The sequence below is a fragment of the Mixophyes fleayi genome, chromosome 9, assembly GCF_038048845.1.
Source record: "Mixophyes fleayi isolate aMixFle1 chromosome 9, aMixFle1.hap1, whole genome shotgun sequence".
Taxonomy (NCBI): domain Eukaryota; kingdom Metazoa; phylum Chordata; class Amphibia; order Anura; family Limnodynastidae; genus Mixophyes; species Mixophyes fleayi.
Genome location: NC_134410.1, coordinates 121,689,156 through 121,711,873, shown reverse-complemented (window position 1 = coordinate 121,711,873; position 22,718 = coordinate 121,689,156). Strand labels below are relative to the sequence as shown.

General features: G+C 40.5%; 3 protein-coding genes across 3 annotated transcripts in view; 1 reads left to right on the top strand and 2 right to left on the bottom strand.

Moving 5' to 3' along the window:
* Nucleotides 1-657: 657 nt before the first annotated feature.
* LOC142101881 (olfactory protein-like) lies at nucleotides 658-8,065 on the bottom strand. The gene is made up of 7 exons (XM_075186311.1): nucleotides 7,973-8,065; nucleotides 5,867-6,006; nucleotides 5,436-5,539; nucleotides 4,300-4,410; nucleotides 3,494-3,592; nucleotides 2,185-2,210; nucleotides 658-772 (listed from the first exon to the last, which is right to left on the bottom strand). Exons 1-6 carry the CDS (start codon nucleotides 8,063-8,065, stop codon nucleotides 2,185-2,187), a joined length of 573 nt encoding a protein of 190 aa, XP_075042412.1. The 3' UTR covers nucleotides 658-772.
* Nucleotides 8,066-12,038: 3,973 nt separating this feature from the next.
* Nucleotides 12,039-21,775, bottom strand: LOC142101157 (lipocalin-like). Its single transcript, XM_075185400.1, has 7 exons — nucleotides 21,497-21,775; nucleotides 17,993-18,132; nucleotides 15,922-15,998; nucleotides 15,075-15,188; nucleotides 14,288-14,389; nucleotides 13,674-13,699; nucleotides 12,039-12,161 (listed from the first exon to the last, which is right to left on the bottom strand). The coding sequence occupies exons 1-6, from the start codon at nucleotides 21,590-21,592 to the stop codon at nucleotides 13,677-13,679; spliced, it is 552 nt and encodes a 183-aa protein (XP_075041501.1). The 5' UTR covers nucleotides 21,593-21,775; the 3' UTR covers nucleotides 12,039-12,161; nucleotides 13,674-13,676.
* The window catches only part of FBXW5 (F-box and WD repeat domain containing 5), a 36,761-nt gene continuing 30,006 nt past the window's right edge, over nucleotides 15,964-22,718 (top strand). Inside the window, exon 1 of the mRNA XM_075185390.1 lies at nucleotides 15,964-16,040. The gene's annotated coding sequence lies outside the window, so the exon portion shown is untranslated. The remainder of the gene's footprint in view (nucleotides 16,041-22,718) is intronic.

Genomic DNA, 22,718 nt, shown 5'->3' with positions numbered 1-22,718 from the left:
AATTCCCATCATGCCTTGTTTACTGAATGTGATAATAGTGTACTTGTTTCACTTTAAAGACTAATTTTCAATAAACATCTAGGGGGTAAATGTATCAAGCTGAGAGTTTTCTGGCGGGTTTGAAAAGTGGAGATGTTGCCTATAGCAACCAATCAGATTCTAGCTATCAGTTTGTAGAATGTACTAAATAAATGACAGCTAGAATCTGATTGTTTTTTCAAACCCGCCAGAAAACTCTCAGCTTGATACATTTACCCCCTAAAGTCTAAATCAGTGTTTTCCAAATCCAGTCCTCAAGGTCACCTAACAGGGCAGGTTTTCCATATCTCCTTGTTGGAGCACAGGTGTGTTCATTAGTGACTGACACATTGTAACAGATCCATGGGTGGTGTAATTATGTCATTTACCTGCACTGTTAGGGGTCCCCGAAGACTGAATTTGGGGAATACTGCTGTAGAGAATCAAAATAAACGGTAAGAACTATATTTATGTAGAAATGTAAATCAAAATGTAAAAACTGGGACAATTCCAGGGACATAAATGTTTATAAAGCTTGAACCCAGAACAGTATTTTGTTATTAAGGACGGTTGCACATGGCAGCTGGAGCCTTTCACCAACAACCAATATAACACATAACACAACTCTGCTTTGTCGATTTTTGTTTTATTTCACTTTGAAATGGAAAAGAAAAGAACACAGGACAGAGACGGGGACGGGAAGTGGATTGTGAGCGGTGGGTGAAAGCGGAGGGTTCACTGGCTGCAAACTCTTCTGTAAAACACAAACATGGCAGGAGGTCAGAGGTCATCGATACAGCGATCAGTCACCGAAAGGTAGAGTTCTACAGTCAATATTTATACAAGGGGTTTTGTAGATTATAACCTACTTATTAACTGGTTCAAAAGAAGTTTCTATTATGAGCAGGACGATCAAAGTATAACTATATGTAGCACATTATCCACGTTGACCTAAAACATATAACTGTCAATGAACAGCAGGTGCAGGAAACTTGTGGCTCTGCAGCAGTTGTGGAACTACAAATCCCAGCAGGCCCAGGGTTCCTAACCTTGGGCTGGGGCTGTATGGAGCGTTGTCTATTGGGAAACGGGTGTGACCTTGCATCCAATTTGTGTGACCTTGCTAAATACACCCCGCTTTCCCCTCCTAGTGATGCTTATCCCATAAATATGTTTGTTCCAGTTTGCTGCCAAAGTAAACCCCATCTGTCCCAGCGAAAAACAGCAAGTTATTTCTGTTTTTTTAAGCATCCTAAACAGTGACATTTGAGCAGTTCAGTAAGGGTTAATTCCCTTATGGTCATCAATTGTTTAAGGAAAAAAAAAAGCTTTAATGCAAAGCTATAAGTAAAGAGCGGATGTTTGAAAGGGGGAAAAGTGCTAGCTCCTATGGTTGTTATCGGAACTTGATTTTGTGTTACAATGTATTACTGTTATAATAGTTTTTTTTTTCTTCAAATAATTATAACTTCGCTATGGCAAATCTGCATAATGATATATAAAATCTGCCTCCAACATGGGTCTTTCCCTCACCCACTGAACTACCCATTTACCCCTCACCCCCTGATGCTACGGGATCTCATCGTAACCATCGATACACCTACTGACGCTGCTGCGTCTAAACTCTTCTCGCTTAACCTGCTCTCTCTGGTCTGTAGTTCCGCTAGATTTAACTTCACATAAGAGAAAATGTCCTTTTTTTTTTTCCTTTAACCCTTTAAATCAAATAAAATAGACTTGTTTTTTTTGGAGGGGTAGGGGGGTGTTTAGAGCAGGTAGTATTCCCGCAATGCATCCGCAGAGGTCAGGTTTTCTAGATATCACTGATGTAATGTGTCAGTCAGAACATTTGCTTCACTAACTGACACAACTTAAGTCACACTTGCCAACTCTCTCGGAATGTCCGGGAGACTCCTGAAATTCGGGTCAGTCTCACGGACTGCCGGGAGAGCTGGCAAGTCTCCCACAATTGCGGTGCTAAAATGACGCGATTCGCTGTGAACCGCGTCGTTTTGGCCCCGCCCGGCGACAAACCGGCACGATAACCTATCCTGTGTTTAGCCTAGAGAAATGCTGCACTTCCGGGATCCAAGTAAATTTATGTATTTTTACGAGATTACATTTTTACACCTAGAGACCATGAAATAAAAGACCACATTAACTCACCTAGACAGCGTGAGGGACACATTGCTCTGGAAAGAGATCAATAACAGGAGATCACGTCACTGATTATTAATGATTCTCACAGTAATCTATGCTGTAATTTCTGCCTTACACCCATTGTAAACACACAGCGGAGGGAGCCATTGTCTATGTGTTCAGCCCCAAAAATGTCTGCCTCCGCTATAGGAGACAGGTGCACTTTAACAAACCTGACTGACTGGTGAAAACATGTACAGGAAAGACCATTCCACATCATTTATAGTCATTCTAGGGCTCTAGACTTGCTAATGTCTCACAGAATTAATGAGGTACCTGTTTTAAAACTTTTACGCAACGTAATTTGTAAAATAAATATAATGCCACAAAATAGCATTCAGTGACAGAAATGTTTATGTTCCATTCTAAGGTTACCGCATTTATTTTGCAAAATGGATTAAATACTGTAATTGGATTTGTATCAGTTACCGTCTTCTGCCATCTATATTACAAAAGGGAAAAGTGGCACAAACTTTTATGATAAATGTTTTGCTGCACATTTTGGACTTTAGTGCAATTGATCTTGTTAATTTACTATGTCCTTCATATGTGTGCCTATAAGACATAGAACTGTTGCATTCTCAACTTGAGCCACTAGATGGTGCCATACAGCTATGTTGTCCATCCTTACAGCATATATCATCATCATTTATTTATATAGCGCCACTAATTCTGCAGCGCTGTACAGAGAAGTCGCTCACATCAGTGTATATAGTTTATTGGCTTTTTGTTGTGTGTTTAGTCCTGCTTCTGATAGGCTAAATAGTTCAAAAATCATGGTATCATACCTTACAACCCCCAAGTAAGCACAGGGGACTTTGATTATCTGGAATAATTTATAGCACGGGATGCATTGTTTCTTATAATACATAAGTTTTCCTAACTGAAGTGATGATATCAGACCTCGCTGTTTATACAGTTATTATTTACACAGGTCTACACATATATTAACATGACTGTGCTCCCAGAGATTACTGACCTGCCGTGAGGCGGGGTGGAGACATGACGTGAATGGCGTAATCAAGCCTCGCCCACCTCAGTATGCACAGTATAGCAGGGGCTACGTAATCTAGCCCCCTGCCAATCATTGTTTACTGAGGTAGGTGGGGCTTTATGTCAGTATTTTCCCGCCCACTCAATGTGACTTGCCCCATCAAGCCACACCCACTTTTTTTTTTTTTTTTTTTTTTTTTAACCCAGGGTTGAGGCTGGAGAAGTAGTTGAGTATACTATTATAATCCCATTTAGAACCACCTATCTACAATGTTGTACTTACCTCCTTTTTGGAACACCTTTATATCATCCTTGAGGCCCAGTTTCTTATTGAATTCCTCGAATTCGTGTTTCACGTTTCCCGGCATGTCCATTGTTCTCCCTGAATCAGAAACATGTTATTTAAAGTGGAGGCACCACTGTGTAAATTATGGCAGTGTGCGTCAAAAACCCTGGTGGATTAATATTGTCCTGAGGTTAGTGCTGGACCGCCCCCCAGCCAACCTCTCCTCCACTTCACTCTAAGCACCAAGTGTGGCATTAAAGGGGCATAACTTAGTGGGTAATCGTCACAACTGTCAAAATTCCTTATTTTTAATTATTTATTTTTACACTGAACAATCCCACGTAAATCAGGACAGTTGGGTGGTATGTTATGTTTGTAGCTTAGCTATATAACTACATACATAGATTAGCACTAATATGATCTATCCTCTAATTAATGTGGGTACTTGTTGAGAATATTGATGCAGAATAGTGACTATTGGGGGCTAATTTTACACCACTAATAATACACAGCGCTACTACTGGAGGAGAGAGGTACTACAACCTATCCTTGCAGCAATACAATAAGCAGGTTTATTTAAAATATTAAAGTAATGTGACCAGGGGGTTACCTGGGGGGGCTCTGACCTGCCTGTGTAGTGGGAGGAGTCACTAGCCTGGTATGGCCCATCCCCCTTCGGAGACTATGGAAGGGGCCCCAAGATGTTGCTGTACGGGGGCATGAGATCTCTATTAGTGGCCCTGAATGTGACACCCGTTTGTGGGGAGACTGAATAGCTATGTAGGAAACGCACTAAACCTTACCGTACAACTTGACGGTTACACAAGTATCACCCTCGTGCTTTGTTTTTGTATATTCCATAGCAAATCCGCTGTAGTCTGTCATAACGATGACGACCTCATTATCTCCGTGCACTGGGGGGAAATAAGAGTTCCTGTTATGGCGGGAGATGTACAGAGACACAAAAATGCTGAGGGTTATCTCTCAACACTGCTCCAATAATGGCAACCAATCAAAAAATAGCTCTCATCTGTTTAGTGGAAGATAGGCAATGAAAGCTGTTATCTGATTGGTCATTAGGAGTTTAGTGCAGATTTGCACAATTGATATAACATTGACCTTAAAATTTCCCATACATTCAAAGAACATGTGATATCTCACATTGTGCTCACCTTTAGCTGAGTGCAACCTATTGTCCTCTGATACTAGCCATGGGGGGCTAATTGTATTATTCTGCAGTAAGGTTACAGACAGGAAGTCTGCTGTGCGTAGTAAAATATCTTCCCCCATGATCACTGTTAAAATATATATATATATATATATATATATATATATATATATATATATATATATATATATATATACACAGATTTGACTAGCTTCAGAAACTTTTAAACCTATATTCATACACCTCATCATAGGGGGAGGTAAAATGCTTTATTTTAAAAATAATTGCTGACCCCCAGCTAGCACAATCTTGAGATGGAGTTAGTCATTACAGGAGGCTGCCCATGATATATATATAGGCACACGTCCATTTGATAAATAAACCCCTTAATTCTCTACATCCCCCCTCCCTAACCCCCTCTCAAATCTGCCCCAGTTTCATAGTTGTTGTTTTTTTTCCAGGAGTCTGTCTGAATTACTTAATACAGGCTTCATAATACAGGCAGTATAGTATACAATAGTTTCACAATCATATACAATATCTATAAAGTGGGACATGATTTGGGGGTAGATTTATCAAAACTTGTAAAAAGAAAAATTGGAGGTGTTGCCCATAGCAACCAATCAGATTCTAGTTATTATTTATACAGTACATTCTAGAACGTGATAGCTAGAATCTGATTGGTTGCTATGGGCAACACCTCCACTTTTCTTTTTAACACGTTTTAGTTAATCTGCCTTGACGTCTGCGGTATTGGACCCAGGTACTTACCGCTGTTGTGTTTGTAGTGGCCGTTAGCGATGGTGTCATATTTGGCGTCCATTTGCTGACAACCCTTGGGTCTGGGCAGTGTGAAGAGAAAAATGAGTTGGCATCAATATCTCCTATCTTGTGACACATTAAATCCCCAAATCGGGCCTGTTACACTGGGGATGAGGGTCCTCCTTATTGATTAGTCTTTAACACATACCTATCCTCAAAATCCCTGTCTTTTTATCCCTGTGTATGCCCATATACTTCTATTTCCATTGATTGTCAAATATGCAATATATTCTATTGGGAGCTGCTCTTTGGGGGTCCCAGAACAAACACTTTAGGCGCCAGCTAACAAATGCAGCCGTCATCTAATTTAGCTTTGAACAAAACATTGGCCAGCAGGGGGCGCTTGAATACTTGCTCCCATCATTCCTGTTGTTCCTTACGTCTTATAACCAATGGAGACCTTGATGTTATGGTCCTTGTCCAAGGAATACACGATGATGGGCAGAGTCATGTCTTTCTTCATTTGCTGGAACATGGGGCAGCTGGATTGTGCGGCGATTCCATACCATTGGCCCAGAAACTGCGGAAACGGCAGAGACATCGGTCGTCAGCGGCTCGTACAATGGGGACACAAGTTTATACGTAATCACGGTTCCTGTCTGACACTGTAGTAAATGTGTCAGTGAACATGTATAGCATACATGTAATATGTATGTTCTGGTCATTTGGAGTGAATCCCATATACTAAGGATTTTGGGTTACATTGGGTTGGGGGTACAAGTAAAACGTGAAACACGATGGGTTGCAGAATGTAGGTGGATTTACTAAAAGTTCTAAAAAGGAAAAGTTGAGGTGTTGCCCATAGCAACCAATCAGATTCTAGCTCTCATTTTTGAGAATGTACAAGATAAATGCTAGCTAGAATCTGATTGGTTGCTATGGGCAACACCTCCACTTCTCCTTTTTAGAAGTTTTAGTGAATCTACCACCTAATGTGAGTTATTATTCAGACCTCAGCATAACAATGTAGCCTATCTCTTCATTAGGAACTAGTACCTGTGTGGTGCCCCATGCCTCATGCCTCCGTGTTGTCACTGGATCCTAATGAATGGATTGGCTGCATTCTCATAAATAGATGATCACCTCACAAAATGGCATTTATTCTAAATTTTGGGAAGTGTTATTGAATTAATCCTCCCTTGAGTATTACCAGGCTTATATTTTCACACTTCTAATACAATACGAGAATATAAAATGGATGTCTTAATGAGATTATTCAGTGTATTTTCCTGATGCTGTCTTTGAAAATACTATTTACATTGCGGTATTGGTTGTATTATTTATATGTATATGAAACAATTCTTTAATGTTATTCCTTGGTACAGTAAAGCGAGCTTGCCTGGTGGTAATTTGGCCACTAGAGGCGCTGTCCGCGTCTAAAGTTGGCCATCCACACTGCAATCCTGTGACGCAAATTGGTAGCCAAATTGGATGAGACGGCTGATAGCGCGGTGCATGAGCCAATATAAACTCTCCCAATCACCGTTATGATATTTATTATCTTGCATCGGTACTCTATATCTAAATTATGTTACATTAATGTTACATTCATCTAAAAACATTTCCAGAATGCGCACATATCTCACACAAGACACCGCAAAAACTTTAATCTATGCACTGATCATCTCCCGCATCGACTATTGCAATTCCCTCCTTACTGGTCTTCCCAAATTCAGACTTGAACCCCTACAATCTATTTTGCACGCAGCGGCTAGATTGATTTTCCTTGCAAACCGTTCTTCCTCTGCTGAGCCGCTCTGTCAGTCTCTACATTGGCTGCCTGTATTTCAATGATTCCAATATAAAATTCTTCTACTAACATACAAGGCTATCAACAAAATTATAAAAACATACATCTCCTCACTTGTCTCAAAATATCTCCCAACTCGGCACCTCGTCCTGCACAAGATCTGCGTCTCTCCTCCACTCTCATCACATCCTCCCATTCCCAGTTACAGGACTTTTTTCAGGCTGCACCCACTTTGTGGAATTCCCTCCCTCGCACAGTAAGACTTTCCTCTAGTCTTCAAACCTTCAAGTGTTCTCTAAAAATCCAGTTTTTCAGGCAAGCTTATAATATTCCTCAACCACCCTCTTAACCTCACTACATTACCCTATTACCACCCGTTACACAATCTAACACATGACAACTACCCCCTGACCAACATTGCTGTGTGACATCATCATTTAGCTTATGAGTCACTTTTACCTTTGCAGTCTGGCTGGGTGCGAAATGCAAAAAGTAGACTTAACCTCATTTATCAAACTCCCATTGTCCCATAGATTGTAAGCTTGCGAGCAGCGGCCTTCTCACCTCTTTGTCTGTTTTACCCAGTTTGTTTATTAGTTTACTGTGTTTGTCCCCACTTGTAAAGCGCTACAGAATATGTTGGCGCTATATAAATAAATGATGATGATAATGTTGTATTTTTGTATTTTTTAGACTATTTTTTAGAAGACTAAAGCTATATTTCCCTTTCACTTACTTTGCTGATGTCAAAATCCTTTTGTGCCGTGATCTCCGTAGCCTGGCACTGGTGATAGGACAGGAGTAGCAGGAAGGCAATGACTTGGAACATGTTACGTTCGTGGTGAGAGGTTGATATGAGGTGTCCAGCGACCAGACTGGTATTTATACACCGATCGGTGGGCAGAGAGCGACGGGGAGGATAAGAGGTCATTGTGAAGATAAGTGCATTATATAATGACACCTTGGCATTGATTTCACAATTACTTTCCCAGAGTCTTAAATTAGATCCTACATATTTTTATCAGTATATTATTGCACAGTTTTGGTACAATAAACACATTCTTGTCTGTGCAGTGATGTGATGTCTTCACTGATAACCTGTCTCCCTGTACTTGTTCTGGTTTTATGTGTACAAAGATTGAGCCTGTGTACAAAACTGACCCCCAACAAGTAGATCTCTCTGCCAGGTCAATGACCCGCTTTTTCCCATTGGGAACAAAATTGATTATACAAAGCTTTTATACACTTCAGAATTTTAAGTGCATACTAGGCTTCATCCCGAGTTTGGTCCATTATTGGCCCTTAAAAATTGTGTACATTTAGGCGTAACGCACCGGCACACAACTTGCGGCCATATTTAGAATGGATAGATAGAGTGTATTATATCTTGTTATAGTATGGCTGTGAACACGCGTTTCGCCAAGCCCCTTATAGATGCATCTAATATTGACTCCGATGTAGCCTTAAGATCCGTTTTTTAGGAGCCGTATCTGTGTGCCACAGGCCTAGTGCAAGTTCCCACGTTGATGAGCATGATCACATCATCGTGCCAGACGCAATTATAAACTAGATTACAAATTGCACATATCTTAATATACAGTATGAGCACCGTACAATACAGCCGCAGAACCGTAAGCGTATGGATGGATTTTTATGTGTACGCAAAAGGTACAATTTGCATCCGCCTGTAAATTGGGTCTACTACACCTGTTTTCGTTTTATCGGAGTCTTCCTCCGCTATTCCAACGCTCTCCATATGCTATTGAATCTTGTGGCTGCGCTAGTATGGGTGCCGGATATTGGATCCGAGTGCTCTACACCGAAGCAGCAGCAGGACTGACACTGAATCAATCTTCTGAAGATTTACATCCATAACTTCACTCAGACATACATGAAGATTTCACCTACATTCTATATTGTATGCGGATAGCGCGTCTCCCTGGTGGATTAATCGCCTATCCCCCGGCTGTGCCGATTTTAGCGGGACAGTGCTGATTCATGGACTTTGAAAGGGGCTTTCATGAAAGTGGGTGAAGTTTTGCCCAAAAGTGGGCGGACTGAGTGGGGAGTTTGGTTGGATCACGGGTGGGGCTTATTTTGTCCAGATTTTGCATCTCTAAGGGGGGTATTCAATTGTTTCTTTTAACGCCCTAAAACAAAAAAAAACGAGCGCTCTAAAAATATTAGCGTTAATACGGTAATTACTCGCTAAATTTCATCTCGCAGCTCCCTTTTTGTTTTAGCGAGTTAACGGCAACAATTGAATACCCCCCTAAATGTTGTAAGGTATGTAATTATATACATCTTTGCTCCAAACACCAATACAGATGTGTAGACGGAACTTTGCTAATTTCCAGAGACATTACCAGAAATAAAACCAACCAACATCGTATCGTGATGCTCTTGTCACAAATTAACAGTACATTCTTTCTGTAAAAAAACAAAACACAAGACTTAATGTAACCTATCCATAGTTTGTTCTGACAAATCTGGTAGCTAAGATACAAAACAGACCTTCTCTGGCATACAATGACCTTAATATGACAGCTAATGTACAATACAGACATCAATCTTGGTAGCTAGTGTAGAAAAACGACCCTTAATCCAGTTGGGTAATGTAAAAAAAACAGATCCCCAATTATGGAGGCTGAATGCAGAAACTCTATGACCAGCATGATCAGCGGCGACATAGTTCCCCTTAACGGATGTGATGTGATTGGCTTAGTCAGCTACAAGCTCATTAGCGTTGCTAATTAATCCTACTGACGCCGCCTGACCAACCTGTGTGTATCTGTGTTTCATGTCTCTGGTAAGGAAATTAGATTGTAAGCTCTGCTGACGCAGGGAGTGACATGACGGAATAGAATGTGAACTTACAGCGATGCAGCATATGTTAGGACCGTATAACTCAACTATAATAGGTTATTGAGACCTTAGTTTGGTTGGTGTTATTACATTCCTGTTACCCGTTTCGTAAACAACATTGTATAGACCTTAAACATGTGCTGTAACTCAACGGATAACCCCGGAGAATTGGGGGGCACCTGGTTGACCTTTTGGGTTCGGTGAACTCAGAAGGTCGTCTGTGGTTTATAAGATCACATCCGACAAAAGTACACATCATACTACTTACTTACTAAACCTCAAATCCTGTACATATTATCTCTGTTATCAGGGCTTATATGTCCTGTATCTGGCAAAACTAGAATTTCTTATCGTATTAAGGGGAACACCTAAGCTGTTTCCTCCTCTGGCAATGATAAGACTTCATACATGTTTGTAATTTAATATGTGCAAAGAAGGAATCTTAGGTTGAAGAGCAATATCCCTATAATATGAGATTTTGTTATGTTGCAAGAAGATAAAATGGTTTTGTATTGGGAAAAAAAAAAGGTGGTTAATTAAAAAGTGTTGTCAAGGAGGACAAACACGGCACCCCTGTCTCCTGCCCATACAACCCCTGGAAACCCCAGTGCTATATGTATTTTGTCCCTATGGCTCTGGCCTTGTCATCCAATCCATGGTCCCATCTTAGCTGGATTATAAGCAGGAAAAAGTGACAGGCCCATAGCTTCCTATTGGTCCCCCCCACCCATAAACTGCAATTACAGCACAGCCAATCAGATCGTCTGAATGCTAACAGGAGCACAGAATATTTCAGAGAGCGAGCTGACCTTACCGGAGGCAGTGACCTGTGCACTCGTGTGATTATGGTAGGGTGTACCGGGCTGGGTGTGACCAGGGCGGTGTGATAACGGTCGGACCGCCAAAAACCCCCAGGTTGGCGCCAAGACTCCGCGACATAGATCCCGTGAACATCTGGGTGTGGCACCGTTTTCTTCAACATTTAATTCCATTAGTTAATGGTGATTGGAAACGTTATCTTAGGTGGTGTTCCAGAATCTCTTACAGACACAGATCTGAGTTACCACCAGTTAATTATATCTTTATCACCTTGTTCTTGGTGAAATTGAGTAATCCTCGTACCTGTAGCTCCTGCCAGACCTCTATCACACCCAGGGCTAGATTTACTAAGCTGCGGGTTTGAAAAAGTGGGGATGTTGCCTATAGCAACCAATCAGATTCTAGCTTTCATTTATTTAGTGCTTTCTACAAAATGACAGCTAGAATCTGATTGGTTGCTATAGGCAAGATCCCCACTTTTTCAAACCCGCAGCTTAGTAAATCTAGCCCCCAGTGTGAGGTCTCTAGCCATGGTACACAAAGTATTGTCCGACCGGACCTGTCCAGGTTTATATACAGGATCCTAAGCACCATGGGATGTCAGTTGCTTCATTAACTCATTAACCATCTCTGCTTGGAAGCATCTGCTGGCAATATACTTTGTATCCTCCATCTACTCAAGTAGTGTTTTATTTATTTTACCTGTTACCTGTAGACTGTTAGCAGCCACTTATATACGTCTATGTATGAAATAATCCTCATATTTAGGTTGCTTTTAGTGACAATTGTATACGTAACACTCTTAAGATAAGTGATAAGACACACGACTGGCCTGATTGTACAGGGCTGCGGAATATGTTGGTGCTATGTATATGTGTGTGTATATATATATATATATATATATATATATATATATATATATATATATATATATATATATATATATATATATATATATATATATATATATATATATATATAGTATATGTGTGTGGGTATGTAATTTTTTTTGCCTTGGGTCCCGCATTGAGCCACCCAATCCATGAACATTAGAAATAACATGCTGATAGTGACGCCGGTGTATAATAGAGGCTTCTTATGAATAAAAGAAGAGGCCGTTCTTGGGATTCATGCAGGAATTTATTATACGCAGAGTTGAACAAACTTTTACTGTAGCTTGCTAAACCCATCTTTAACATGGGCGCCATCTAGTGGAAACTTTTGGTCACTGTATCTTCACTCTGGAAAAAAAAATGACAACCAAGGTTTCAATAGACATGAAATCTCTGTACATATTCAGGTGGTTTGGTTTGTATTACACAGTACATTTTTTTTTTTAGGCAGAACGTTATTGTAGCCCCAAGTCTGGATTTATTGTATATTTTTGTCAAGGGATTATGGAAATAATAGACTACCCCTTATACCTTAGCTAAGCCGATTTAATAAGTTATTGGGTCTTTTCGTCAGGAAATGTTATTAACCCTATAGTAGCCACAATGAACTACAATTTTGCTATTATATAGGGTTGTCTTTTCTTGAAACAAATATCAGCCATTTTTTCTCTGTTCTGTTTCTATACTTCGCAATAGCCCTGATTTAGGGGCGAATGTCAGATTATTGAACAATGAAAGGGGCTTTACCTATTAGAATGCTGGTATTAGTCCGTAGGCATATTTAGGTGGATTTGAGCCTGGTTTGGGGCAGTTGGGATGATACTTATTTTGTACTAATTTAGCATTTTTTTTTATGTTGGGAAGATGTGTTTCTGCCAATTAGTTACATTGGCACCAAGGCCCATTTTTAATGACCAAGCGTGTGCAAAGTGTCATCCAGGTGACTTCACCCATAATTAGCGTGTTTCTTAATCGGTAGTGGCAATAATAGTAATTAACAATCGAACATAGGAATTATAGCTTTATATCATGCTATTGGCATTGACCTGTTCTGTAGGGTACCTATTGACAATATTCATGAAAATGCAGCCGAGCCATTCATCTGGAACCAGTGACATCAATACACTACATGCCTGAGTGATGTCACTAGTTCCTAGTGATATGATAGGCTGCATTCTCAGTGATGTCACCAGTTCCTAGTGATGTGATAGGCTGCATTCTCAGTGATGTCACCAGTTCCTAGTGATGTGATAGGCTGCATTCTCAGTGATGTCACCAGTTCCTAGTGATGTGATAGGCTGCATTCTCAGTGATGTCACCAGTTTCTAGTGATGTGATAGGCTGCATTCTCAGTGATGTCACTGGTTCCTAGTGATGTGATAGGCTGCATTCTCAGTGATGTCACCGGTTCCTAGTGATGTGATAGGCTGCATTCTCAGTGATGTCACCGGTTCCTAGTGATGTGTAAGGCTGCATTCTCAGTGATGTCACCGGTTCCTAGTGATGTGTAATGCTGCATTCTCAGTGATGTCACCGGTTCCTAGTGATGTGTAAGGCTGCATTCTCAGTGATGTCACCGGTTCCTAGTGATGTGATAGGCTGTATTCTCAGTGATGTCACCAGTACCTAGTAAGGTGATAGGCTGCATTTTCAGTGATGTCACCAGTTCCTAGTGATGTGATAGGCTGCATTCTCAGTGATGTCACTAGCTCCTACTGATGCAATTGGCTGAATTCTATCGAACATTGGTTTAGCCCACAGATCCGCTGCCAGCATTGTGTGTAGGTGACGGATGCCCATCAATCAGCTGGCATAGACAGGACATTCATTTACTCGTGTGGTCTCTCTCTTAACACTCACCTGTTAGGCTTCTGTCATGCAGTTCTCTGTGGAGAGAAGACAGAACATTGGGTAAGTGCTCCTGTCTTCTCGGTTTGTTCGTTTGGATTCAACAAGAAAAACAAGTGAACTGTATACAATGTACAACCTATCTTTTGTATTTATCTGCCCTTTAACCTGTTGCTGCCAGTGGCATTCTATGCAAATGAGAGAGGGGACAGAATCAGCAGACATTCTAGCGGTGTAAAAATAGTCCCCTCCCACTGTAGATAAAGTACGCCTGGCTATTGCGCTGAGCATGTTGGGTCTAGCGCCTTCATCTTTCACATTAGGTCTGAGACTAGGCGCCATGCACTTAATGTTTGACATGCTTACAGACTGAGCTTCAATTACAGACTATTTCATCCTTCATATCACTTGTGCAGTTAGCGTAGTCCTCCATTGTGACATGAATGTGTTGTGTTACTGTGATCTGCTCAGAGGATTGTGGCCAGCGGAGGAACTACCATTGGTGGGTAGGTGCCGTGCACCGGGGGCCCATGGAAATAATGGGGCCCACAGGGCACAGAACTCTCTAGTTCCGCCTCTGGTTGTGGCCATGTGACTAGTGTGTTGTGCGATTGTTCTTGTACTACCGGTGTGAGGCAGGATCAGGATGTTGTCGTCGGTCAGTCCTTGCTCCTTGGCGACCTGTTTGAACTTCTCCACGAGTTCTGGTCTCAGGTCCTTTGTTCTGCCTGAGAAGGGAGAGGAAACGTGTAATCTGATCTCCATTCAAAAGACCGTCCACTTGTGTGAAAATATATACAACACATGTTACTGTGCTTATCTTACTGTACACCTGGGGAGGAGAACCCTATATATGATTTACGTAGATAGTGACAGGTCTGAGGAGCTTGTAGAACACTTAAAAGTTGCTGCATAAATCAGTCGATTTGTGGTTATTTTCCAAACAAAACTAAATGTGCAATAAACTAACTAAACTATGTAATTATCTCATCGTTAAAACATGTTGAAACAAAAACCAAGTTAGATGTGTACAATGATGAATGTAATTATATATTCTCACCTCTTTGTCCGTTTTACCCAGTTTGTTTATTAGTTTACTATGTTTGTCCCCAATTGTAAAGCGCTACGGAATATGTTGGCTCTATATAAATAAATGATGATGATGATATTTTGCACACCGTCCCCTTTGGCTGTCGCTTCCTGTCAGGGGCTGTCTGGGTAATTTTAGCCAAGGGGGGCGAGACTCAACTCATTAGCCTATTAGGAACATTTTAATAGGAAAAAAAGCCCAGGAACCAGCCCAATGTAGCCCACTATGGGACCGACTGGGGGGGGGGGGTCCTTCTGCCAGCCTCTGCTCTGTACTTTTTGACACTCCCTGCCCTCGATCTCCGGGCCTGTAGAGGGACTTACCAAACAGAGACACAATGGTGTTGACCTCGTTGCCCTTAGTCTTCAATGTGTGCATCATGACGTATTCTTGGTAGTTGGTTTCCATCACTCGGATATCATGCTCACTGCCGTAACCTTTTGAGAGAGCAGCGATTTAATCAGCCGTTGTCCCACGGCATGGGAGAGATAGATGAACATTACAATGTAAGGTCATAAATAAATTCTGAAGGTAATTTAGGGGGATATTCACCATGGAAGAGCGTTGCATTTGGAGCTTGTGTGTGTGTGGTGGGGGGGGGGGGGGTTGCTATCCCTAAAGTTTAACAATATATTATTTATCTGGTGACCTCTATCGATGGATGGATAAACTAGTTCATAGCCCAGGCAGACGGCTCTACCTGTTATGCTACATTGACTATTAATGTGCGTCACTTCTCACTTGTAGAATCAAAAGAAATGATGCCCATTTGTTTTTTAGTCTATATCTATCGATTGATACGGAGATGATTTGCAGACATTGTTATGTATATATTTTCTACTGATTTATGGCTGAAAAACATCTGCTTGTTACCTTCTCTACAGCAAAATAATACTATCAATGATCGTGGCTGACTGCCGAGTAGTGAATAATGAAGGAAGGGGTGTGGGAGAGCTCAGACCTCCATCTCTTTCAAACTCTATTGATAAATGTCGGCTGAAACTCCCAGCTCCCAAGTAGATAGGCTTAAAGAATCTTCAGTGTACACCTATTTTCTCACCAGCATCTTATCAATTATGGGATATAAAGTGACGTTTTCCTTTTTATTGGGTAAAATGTTTTGTGCTATAATCTGAGCAATGGTTTTTTTATTTGCAGGACTGGGCTTACGTGGGCTTTTAGAGAGGAAACGGCCGGGCTCTTCCGTCTTGATGTAAGTCATGCTCTTCTTCTCGCAGCGGTCTTGCCTGGAACAGAAACGTACAACAGCTGAGCTCACACGTCCCCTTGTAAGTAGTTTATCTATAAACCGGTTTTCCGACCGTGTGGTGTCTGTTCCATAGACGTTTAATGACTCCTATGGACATGGGGTTTTTCTGCACAGAAATTCTTATTGATCTGCTTGTTTCAGCCATTAAAGTGAACGTATTGTCTACGCAGTAGAGGCAGCCATGTAGTAAACAGAAGCAATACTCATGATCATTCATTCACTGGGAACCTGTAACGGCACTTAGGCTTATAGCATATTGTGGTTAAGCAAGACCAAGGTTTTGGATACGGTGTTGTGTTGCCCATTGGGATGGGCAGCACGGTGGCTCAGTGGTTAGCACTTCTGCCTCACAGCACTGGGGTCATGAGTTAAATTCCCGACCATGGCCTTATCTGTGAGGAGTTTGTATGTTCTCCCCTGTGTTTACATGGGTTTCCTCCGGGTGCTCTGGTTTCCTCCCACACTCCAAAAACATACTGGTAGGTTAATTAGCTGGTAACAAATTGACCCTAGTCTGTGTGTGTGTGTGTGTGTGTGTGTATATTAGGGAATTTAGACTGTAAGCTCCAATGGGGCAGGGACTGATGTGAGTGAGTTCTCTGTACAGAGCTGCGGAATTAGTGGCGCTATATAAATAAAAGGTAATAATAATAATGGCTTGAGAGCCGTGAAACATCCCAGGCGGACACTTTCTATTTCCTATATCCGCTGTCACCTTATCAGTATCTACCCCAGGTGGGAGCCCGATCCATAGACCTGGGATATTCAGTGACTTATATATCGGGATATACACATTTTAGGTTCTGTAGGCTAGATTGGGGTTACCAGAGAAGACTTACCATAAGGAAAATGCTTCTATCAGGAAATATTAATGTGCATGTGATATCTAGTACAAGTAGTCATTGAGGTATCTACCACTGACAACCATCTATTACAGAAGGAAAGGTTTCAATCCCAAAATAACATTTAACTTGATTGAAACATCTGGTGGAAAATATATGTGACGATCAGCACAACTGTGCTCGTTATAGACGGTGGAAGATTTAAGGGCAGGATTGATATATACAGAATTCTTTCTCTCCCTATTGCAAACTACTTGCGGGCATATTTATTAAACTGCGGGTTTGAAAAAGTGGAGATGTTGCCTATAGCAACCAATCAGATTCTAGGGCCTGATTCATTAAGGATCTTAACTTGAGAAACTTCTTATTTCAGTCTCCTGGACAAAACCATGTTACAATACAAGGGGTGCAAATTAGTATTCTGTTTTGCACATAAGTTAAATACTGACTGTTTTTTTATGTAGCACACAAATATCAACTTTACATTTCAGTGTACAAATAAGCTATTGAGTATTTGTGTGCTACATGAAAAAACAGTCAGTATTTAACTTATGTGCAAAACAGAATACTAATTTGCACCCCTTGCATTGTAACATGGTTTTGTCCAGGAGACTGAAATAAGAAGTTTCTCAAGTTAAGATCCTTAATGAATCAGGCCCCTGGTTATTATTTATTTAATACATTCTACAAAATGACAGCTAGAATCTGATTGGTTGCTATAGGCAACATCTCCACTTTTTCAAACCAGTAGTTTAGTAAATACACCCCTTGAAGTTTAAGTCTTGATACAAAACAAAAGTGGGTGGATATTTAAAACCTTTCAGTAGGCGATATAGTATGAAGACAACTCTTTTGTGAGATGAACCAACATTGATAAGAATGTAGCTTAACAATTCACTAAGAACCAGTGACATAAAGTGACGGACAGATATCGAACACCTAGAACGTTACTCGAGAGCTTTGTTTTACCTATATAAACATTGCTAAAGATATGGTAGAAAATCACAGAAGACAGAGAGGAAGGTAAATAATATATGTAGTAAAAGTTGCAGCAGGGTGTGAACGAGCCAACAGAGTGAAGTTGTCTGAAAGTAGAAATATGTCATAGTGGTCCAAATCCTCCACTTACTTGGGATAAGTGGCCACGATGTCCAGGTTCCCATCAGCGGTGGGGGTGATGACGGTGGTACACATCTTCAGCAGCTGCTTCATAGACTTGAACCAGGCGGAGTTAGAGGCTAGGCCGATGCCGTACCACTTCCCTAAAATCTGGAACCAGAACTTACACTCAGAAGTAGCCGGTGACAGGTGTGGACACCAGGTGTATTTACTAAACTGCGGGTTTGAAAAAGTGGAGATGTTGCCTATAGCAACCAATCAGATTCTAGCTGTCATTTTGTAGAATGTACTAAATAAATGATAGCTAGATACTAATTGGTTGCTATAGGCAACATCTCCACTTTTTTCAAACCCGCAGTTTAGTAAATCTACCCCCAGGGGTTAAATGCAATAACAATTCTATCACGTATCGAAAGCCATCGTCTGGCTGTAATCCGGTTAAACCTCTCTCTGTTTATTATTCAATTCTAAAGTCCCAGAGAGAGAACCACAAAACCAGCAAAGACTGAGCTGCGTTTTACTTGTCGTAATTATTTAGATTATAAGCTCTTTGGGCAAAGTAATTGAACGCCGTTTCAATCCCTGAAGTATCTGTCCGCCTAATGTATCCTTGTAGTGCATGGAAACTAATGATATGTTTGTTGCAGCCCAACAGTAATGTTTTATATTACACATCTTTATTCCTCCCCGCACAATTATTTCCCCAAAATTTCCCCAAAATTATCCCCAAAATTATCTTTTTTTCATCAGCACACAGGACCGAACCCAAAACACAAATCTGTGTATATAAAAGAGGTACAAGCAATTTACACAAACTTTTTTTATGTAAAAGTTTCAATAGCTTTTCAGAACTAAAGATATTTTATAGAATGTTGTGACTCTATTCACCGCAGACGTCCTGATAGTAACAATCCAATCGAATGACACAGACAATCAGCCTCTTTTAGGGCTAGATTTACTAAGCTGCGGGTTTGAAAAAGTGGGGATGTTGCCTATAGCAACCAATCAGATTCTAGCTTTCATTTATTTAGTACCTTCTACAAAATGAAAGCTAGAATCTGATTGGTTGCTATAGGCAACATCCCCACTTTTTCAAACCCGCAGCTTAGTAAATCTAGCCCTTAGTCTCTTTAGCCCAAAAGGGCTGACAACAGAGAACACTAGTTTATGCACAGACGTAAATATAATAGCACTTTTCTCATGTTCTGTTAAGGTATGGGAACTTTTACATGTACGTGTATAAATGTTATTAGTAGGTCTTTTATATAAGACAACTTTTCCAATATATAGTATATAATAGTGTATCCCTATATTAACTTCATCACTTATAATAACTAAACTATAAAGATCAAAGGAAAAAAAGGTTGACTACAATAGCACTCCAGGTATACATATCGTTTAGTAAGTAGTATTAATACATTAAACTTTATTAGTATTGATTAAAAGGTTACACATGTATTCAACCAAAATGAAGTAAGAGCGAAGTATGATTAAAATAAAGTGTTGAATGAAAGAAGGATTAAAATACAATTAAATGACCCAGCAAGTATGATTTGATCCTATATGCCTAATGTCTCGAAAAAGATTTTCCCAATAATCAACCTCTTTTCATTTTAAATAGGACTTACTGGTCCTGTATTGTCAATACCAGTGATATAATATAGCTACATAGCTCAATAGCTATTCTAGTGTTGTATATGATTCAAATTTCTTTCACTTATATTTGTTTATAGCTGTGCCGTATAATTAGCAATTATGCTGCGCTAATAACCTGGGCACAGATGAATATATCTCAGAGTAATTCCCTTATACGACTCTAGGTGGCAGCAGTGTTTAGTGTTTGTTCACCACTGACATAATCACTGGTTTAAGTTCTTAAACGAGGAGGTTTAATTGATACCTGGAACAGAGACAAAATAAATACTTTAATTAGTTTGTGCATTACTAATCAAATAGTGGCTTTATTTGCTATGCCTGTCAAGTAGGGATATGTCCTTGTTTGCCATTTGCAAGTAAATGCTTGTCTTAATGGGCAGTGTGTATGTTTAAGGATGCTATCTGATCATTATCATCATCATACGTTTCGCCCTGAGGCTTAATCATGGAGATTATGGGCCTGATTCATTAAGGTTCTTAACTTGAGAAACTTCTTATTTCAGTCTCCTGGACAAAACCATGGTACAATGCAAGGGGTGCAAATTAGTATTCTGTTTTGCACATAAGTTAAATACTGACTGTTTTTTCATGTAGCACACAAATATCAACTTTAAATTTCAGTGTACAAATAAGCTATCAAGTATTTGTGTGCTACATGAAAAAACAGTCAGTATTTGGGCAGACTTTCCACCATCGTGTCACTGCACACACTGACCCGACTTTTGAACGAGCAGTCGTATGTCGGCTGTTTGAGCCGATTATTGGACGAAAACAGTGTAGTGTGAACCCAGCTTAAGACAAGCAGACATTTACTTGCAAATGGCAAACAAGGTCATGTCCCTACTTCATAGGCATAGCAAATAAAGCCACTATTTGATTAGTAATGCACAAACTCAATAAAGTATTTATTTTCTCTCTTACCTCGTCTTTTAAGAACTTAAACCAGTGATTATGTCAGTGGTGAACAGACACTAACCACTGCTGCCACCTAGAGTCGTATAAGGGAATTACTCTGAGATATATTCATCTGTGCCCAGGTTATTAGTGCAACATAGTTGCTAATTATACGGCACAGCTATAAACAAATATATGAAAGAAATTTGAATCATATACACTAGAATAGCTCTTTAGCTATGTAGCTATATTATATCACTGGTATTGACAATAAAGGATCACTAAGTCCTATTTACAATGAAAAGAGGTTATTTTTCGAGGCATTAGGCATATAGGATCAAGTCATACTGCTGGGTCTTTTAATTGTATTTTAATCCTTCTTTCATTCAACACTTTATTTTAATCATACTTCGCTCTTACTTCATTTTGGTTGAATACATGTGTAACCTTTTAATCCATACTAATTAAGTTTAATGTATTAATACTACTTACTAATCGATATGTATACCTGGAGTGCTATTGTAGTCAATCTTGTTTCCTTTGATCTTCATGCATTGTATTTTGACATAAGCGCCCCCTCACCTAAACTAAAACGTAATTTAGTCAAATAATGAGGTTGGTCTTTCCCTTCTCTCTATCACATTTCTTTCCCCTAGGGAAACTAACTGAACTATATAATGTAAATTATTATATAGACACTAAATATTTAATATTTATCCATTCATCTCGACGTTGCACCAACTGTACAGTGCATTTTATAGGAGTCTATCTGTAATGTAAGAACACTTCTTATAGACCCCCGGTCTGGGCTCAGGCTAAATGTCAAGGAGGATCTTTGCAGAGGGCATGTTGCGTGCGGTTGGGTGGGTATGAACAGTCGACAGTGGAAGTGTGTGTGGTCTGCGCTGCAGATGCGTCTGTCCTGTGTGGTCTGCGCTGCAGATGCGTCTGTCCTGTGACTTACCTTATCCTCCTGGAAGTCCGGCTGTACGGGAACGTAAGCCTGTGCACACAGGACAGACAGTGCGACGAGGGCTAAGCTGAACACGGCTCCCTTCATGGTCCTAGATGGGTGTGCGAAGGCTGCTGATGTCTTCTCCTGTGTCGGTGATGGAGACGCCGGACCTCCGTTCAGTTATATAGGGACTTGTCGGACAATCCCACCAGCTGGGCACTGGTCCCGTGACTGCAGAGGTTGGAACTGGCAAGTTTAAACATCACCCAATGCCTGCACCCTGCAGAGAATGTTATGGAATGTGCCCAGTGGGCAGAGGGGGGGAGTCATCAGATTTTCTGCCTGTTCCAGCTGTGCTACAGATTGATTTCATTAGACTGAATAACAAAGTCACAGAGTCACCATACAGTGTGTGCACAATGAGCGATGCGCGTGTGTTGTGTGCCCGAGGCGCTGAGATTACCAGGACTTCAGAGCCTGCAGCCGCATCCTTTAGTTGTGATCACTTCCAAAATAACACAATACACACAGAACAACCCCCATAGGACCCCCCCCCCCCATATGTCAGGGAATGTCAAATTCTAAACTGTGTGAGGTTTGTAATAAATCTGTACAAATGCACTTTATTCCACTAATCTGCAAGGTACACAGTGCGGGCTCCCTTCATCTTACAACGTAACCAGAACGCAACTTGAGTTTAAAAAAAACTGCACGTAAATTGTGCACCTGCATTCAAATCCAAGCCGAACTCAAGATATGTTTCCATTAGAATCTGGGTCTAAGGACGCTCTAGCTCAGGGGTCAGGGAACGTTTTTACCTTTTACCCCCAAATATATTTAGATACGCCGACGTTACCCTCTTGATTTGAAAGGAAGTAAATCATATATTAATTTTTGGAATTCAAAATTTTATTGAATCTTTTTTTTAAACTTTCTTTGAAAGCTTCAACTTCAAAACTTCAGGTTTTGGAAAAATGACGTTGCTTCATTTTTGATACAAGAGCATCAATATTGGGGCATTTTGATGTCAGAGCAGTTTGGATACAGTCTTCAGCGTCCAATCGATTTCTCTGCTTTGTTTTTATGTTCGTTAGAGTGGAAAGTCCTTGTTTGCAAAGGTAGGTTGTTGCAAAAGGCAGCAGCTTTTTGACTGCCTCCTCATGTGCAATTTTGAATGCCTTTGCAGCTGTTGACATCCAAATATATGACAGATCTGCTTTGTTTTCAAATG

Coding starts and splice junctions, on each gene's coding strand:
- LOC142101881 (XM_075186311.1), bottom strand. CDS start 8,065: ATGTTCCAAGTCATTGCCTTCCTGCTACTCCTGTCCTATCACCAGTGC. Junction 5,540..5,866: donor GTCTCCATTGGTTATAAGAC/GTAAGGAACAAC, acceptor TAGGAGATATTG/ATGCCAACTCATTTTTCTCT. Junction 2,211..3,493: donor AAAGGTGTTCCAAAAAGGAG/GTAAGTACAACA, acceptor ATCTCTTTCCAG/AGCAATGTGTCCCTCACGCT.
- LOC142101157 (XM_075185400.1), bottom strand. CDS start 21,592: ATGAAGGGAGCCGTGTTCAGCTTAGCCCTCGTCGCACTGTCTGTCCTG. Junction 15,189..15,921: donor TTTCCTCTCTAAAAGCCCAC/GTAAGCCCAGTC, acceptor CTCTCTCAAAAG/GTTACGGCAGTGAGCATGAT. Junction 14,390..15,074: donor CACCATTGTGTCTCTGTTTG/GTAAGTCCCTCT, acceptor CTCCCTTCTCAG/GCAGAACAAAGGACCTGAGA.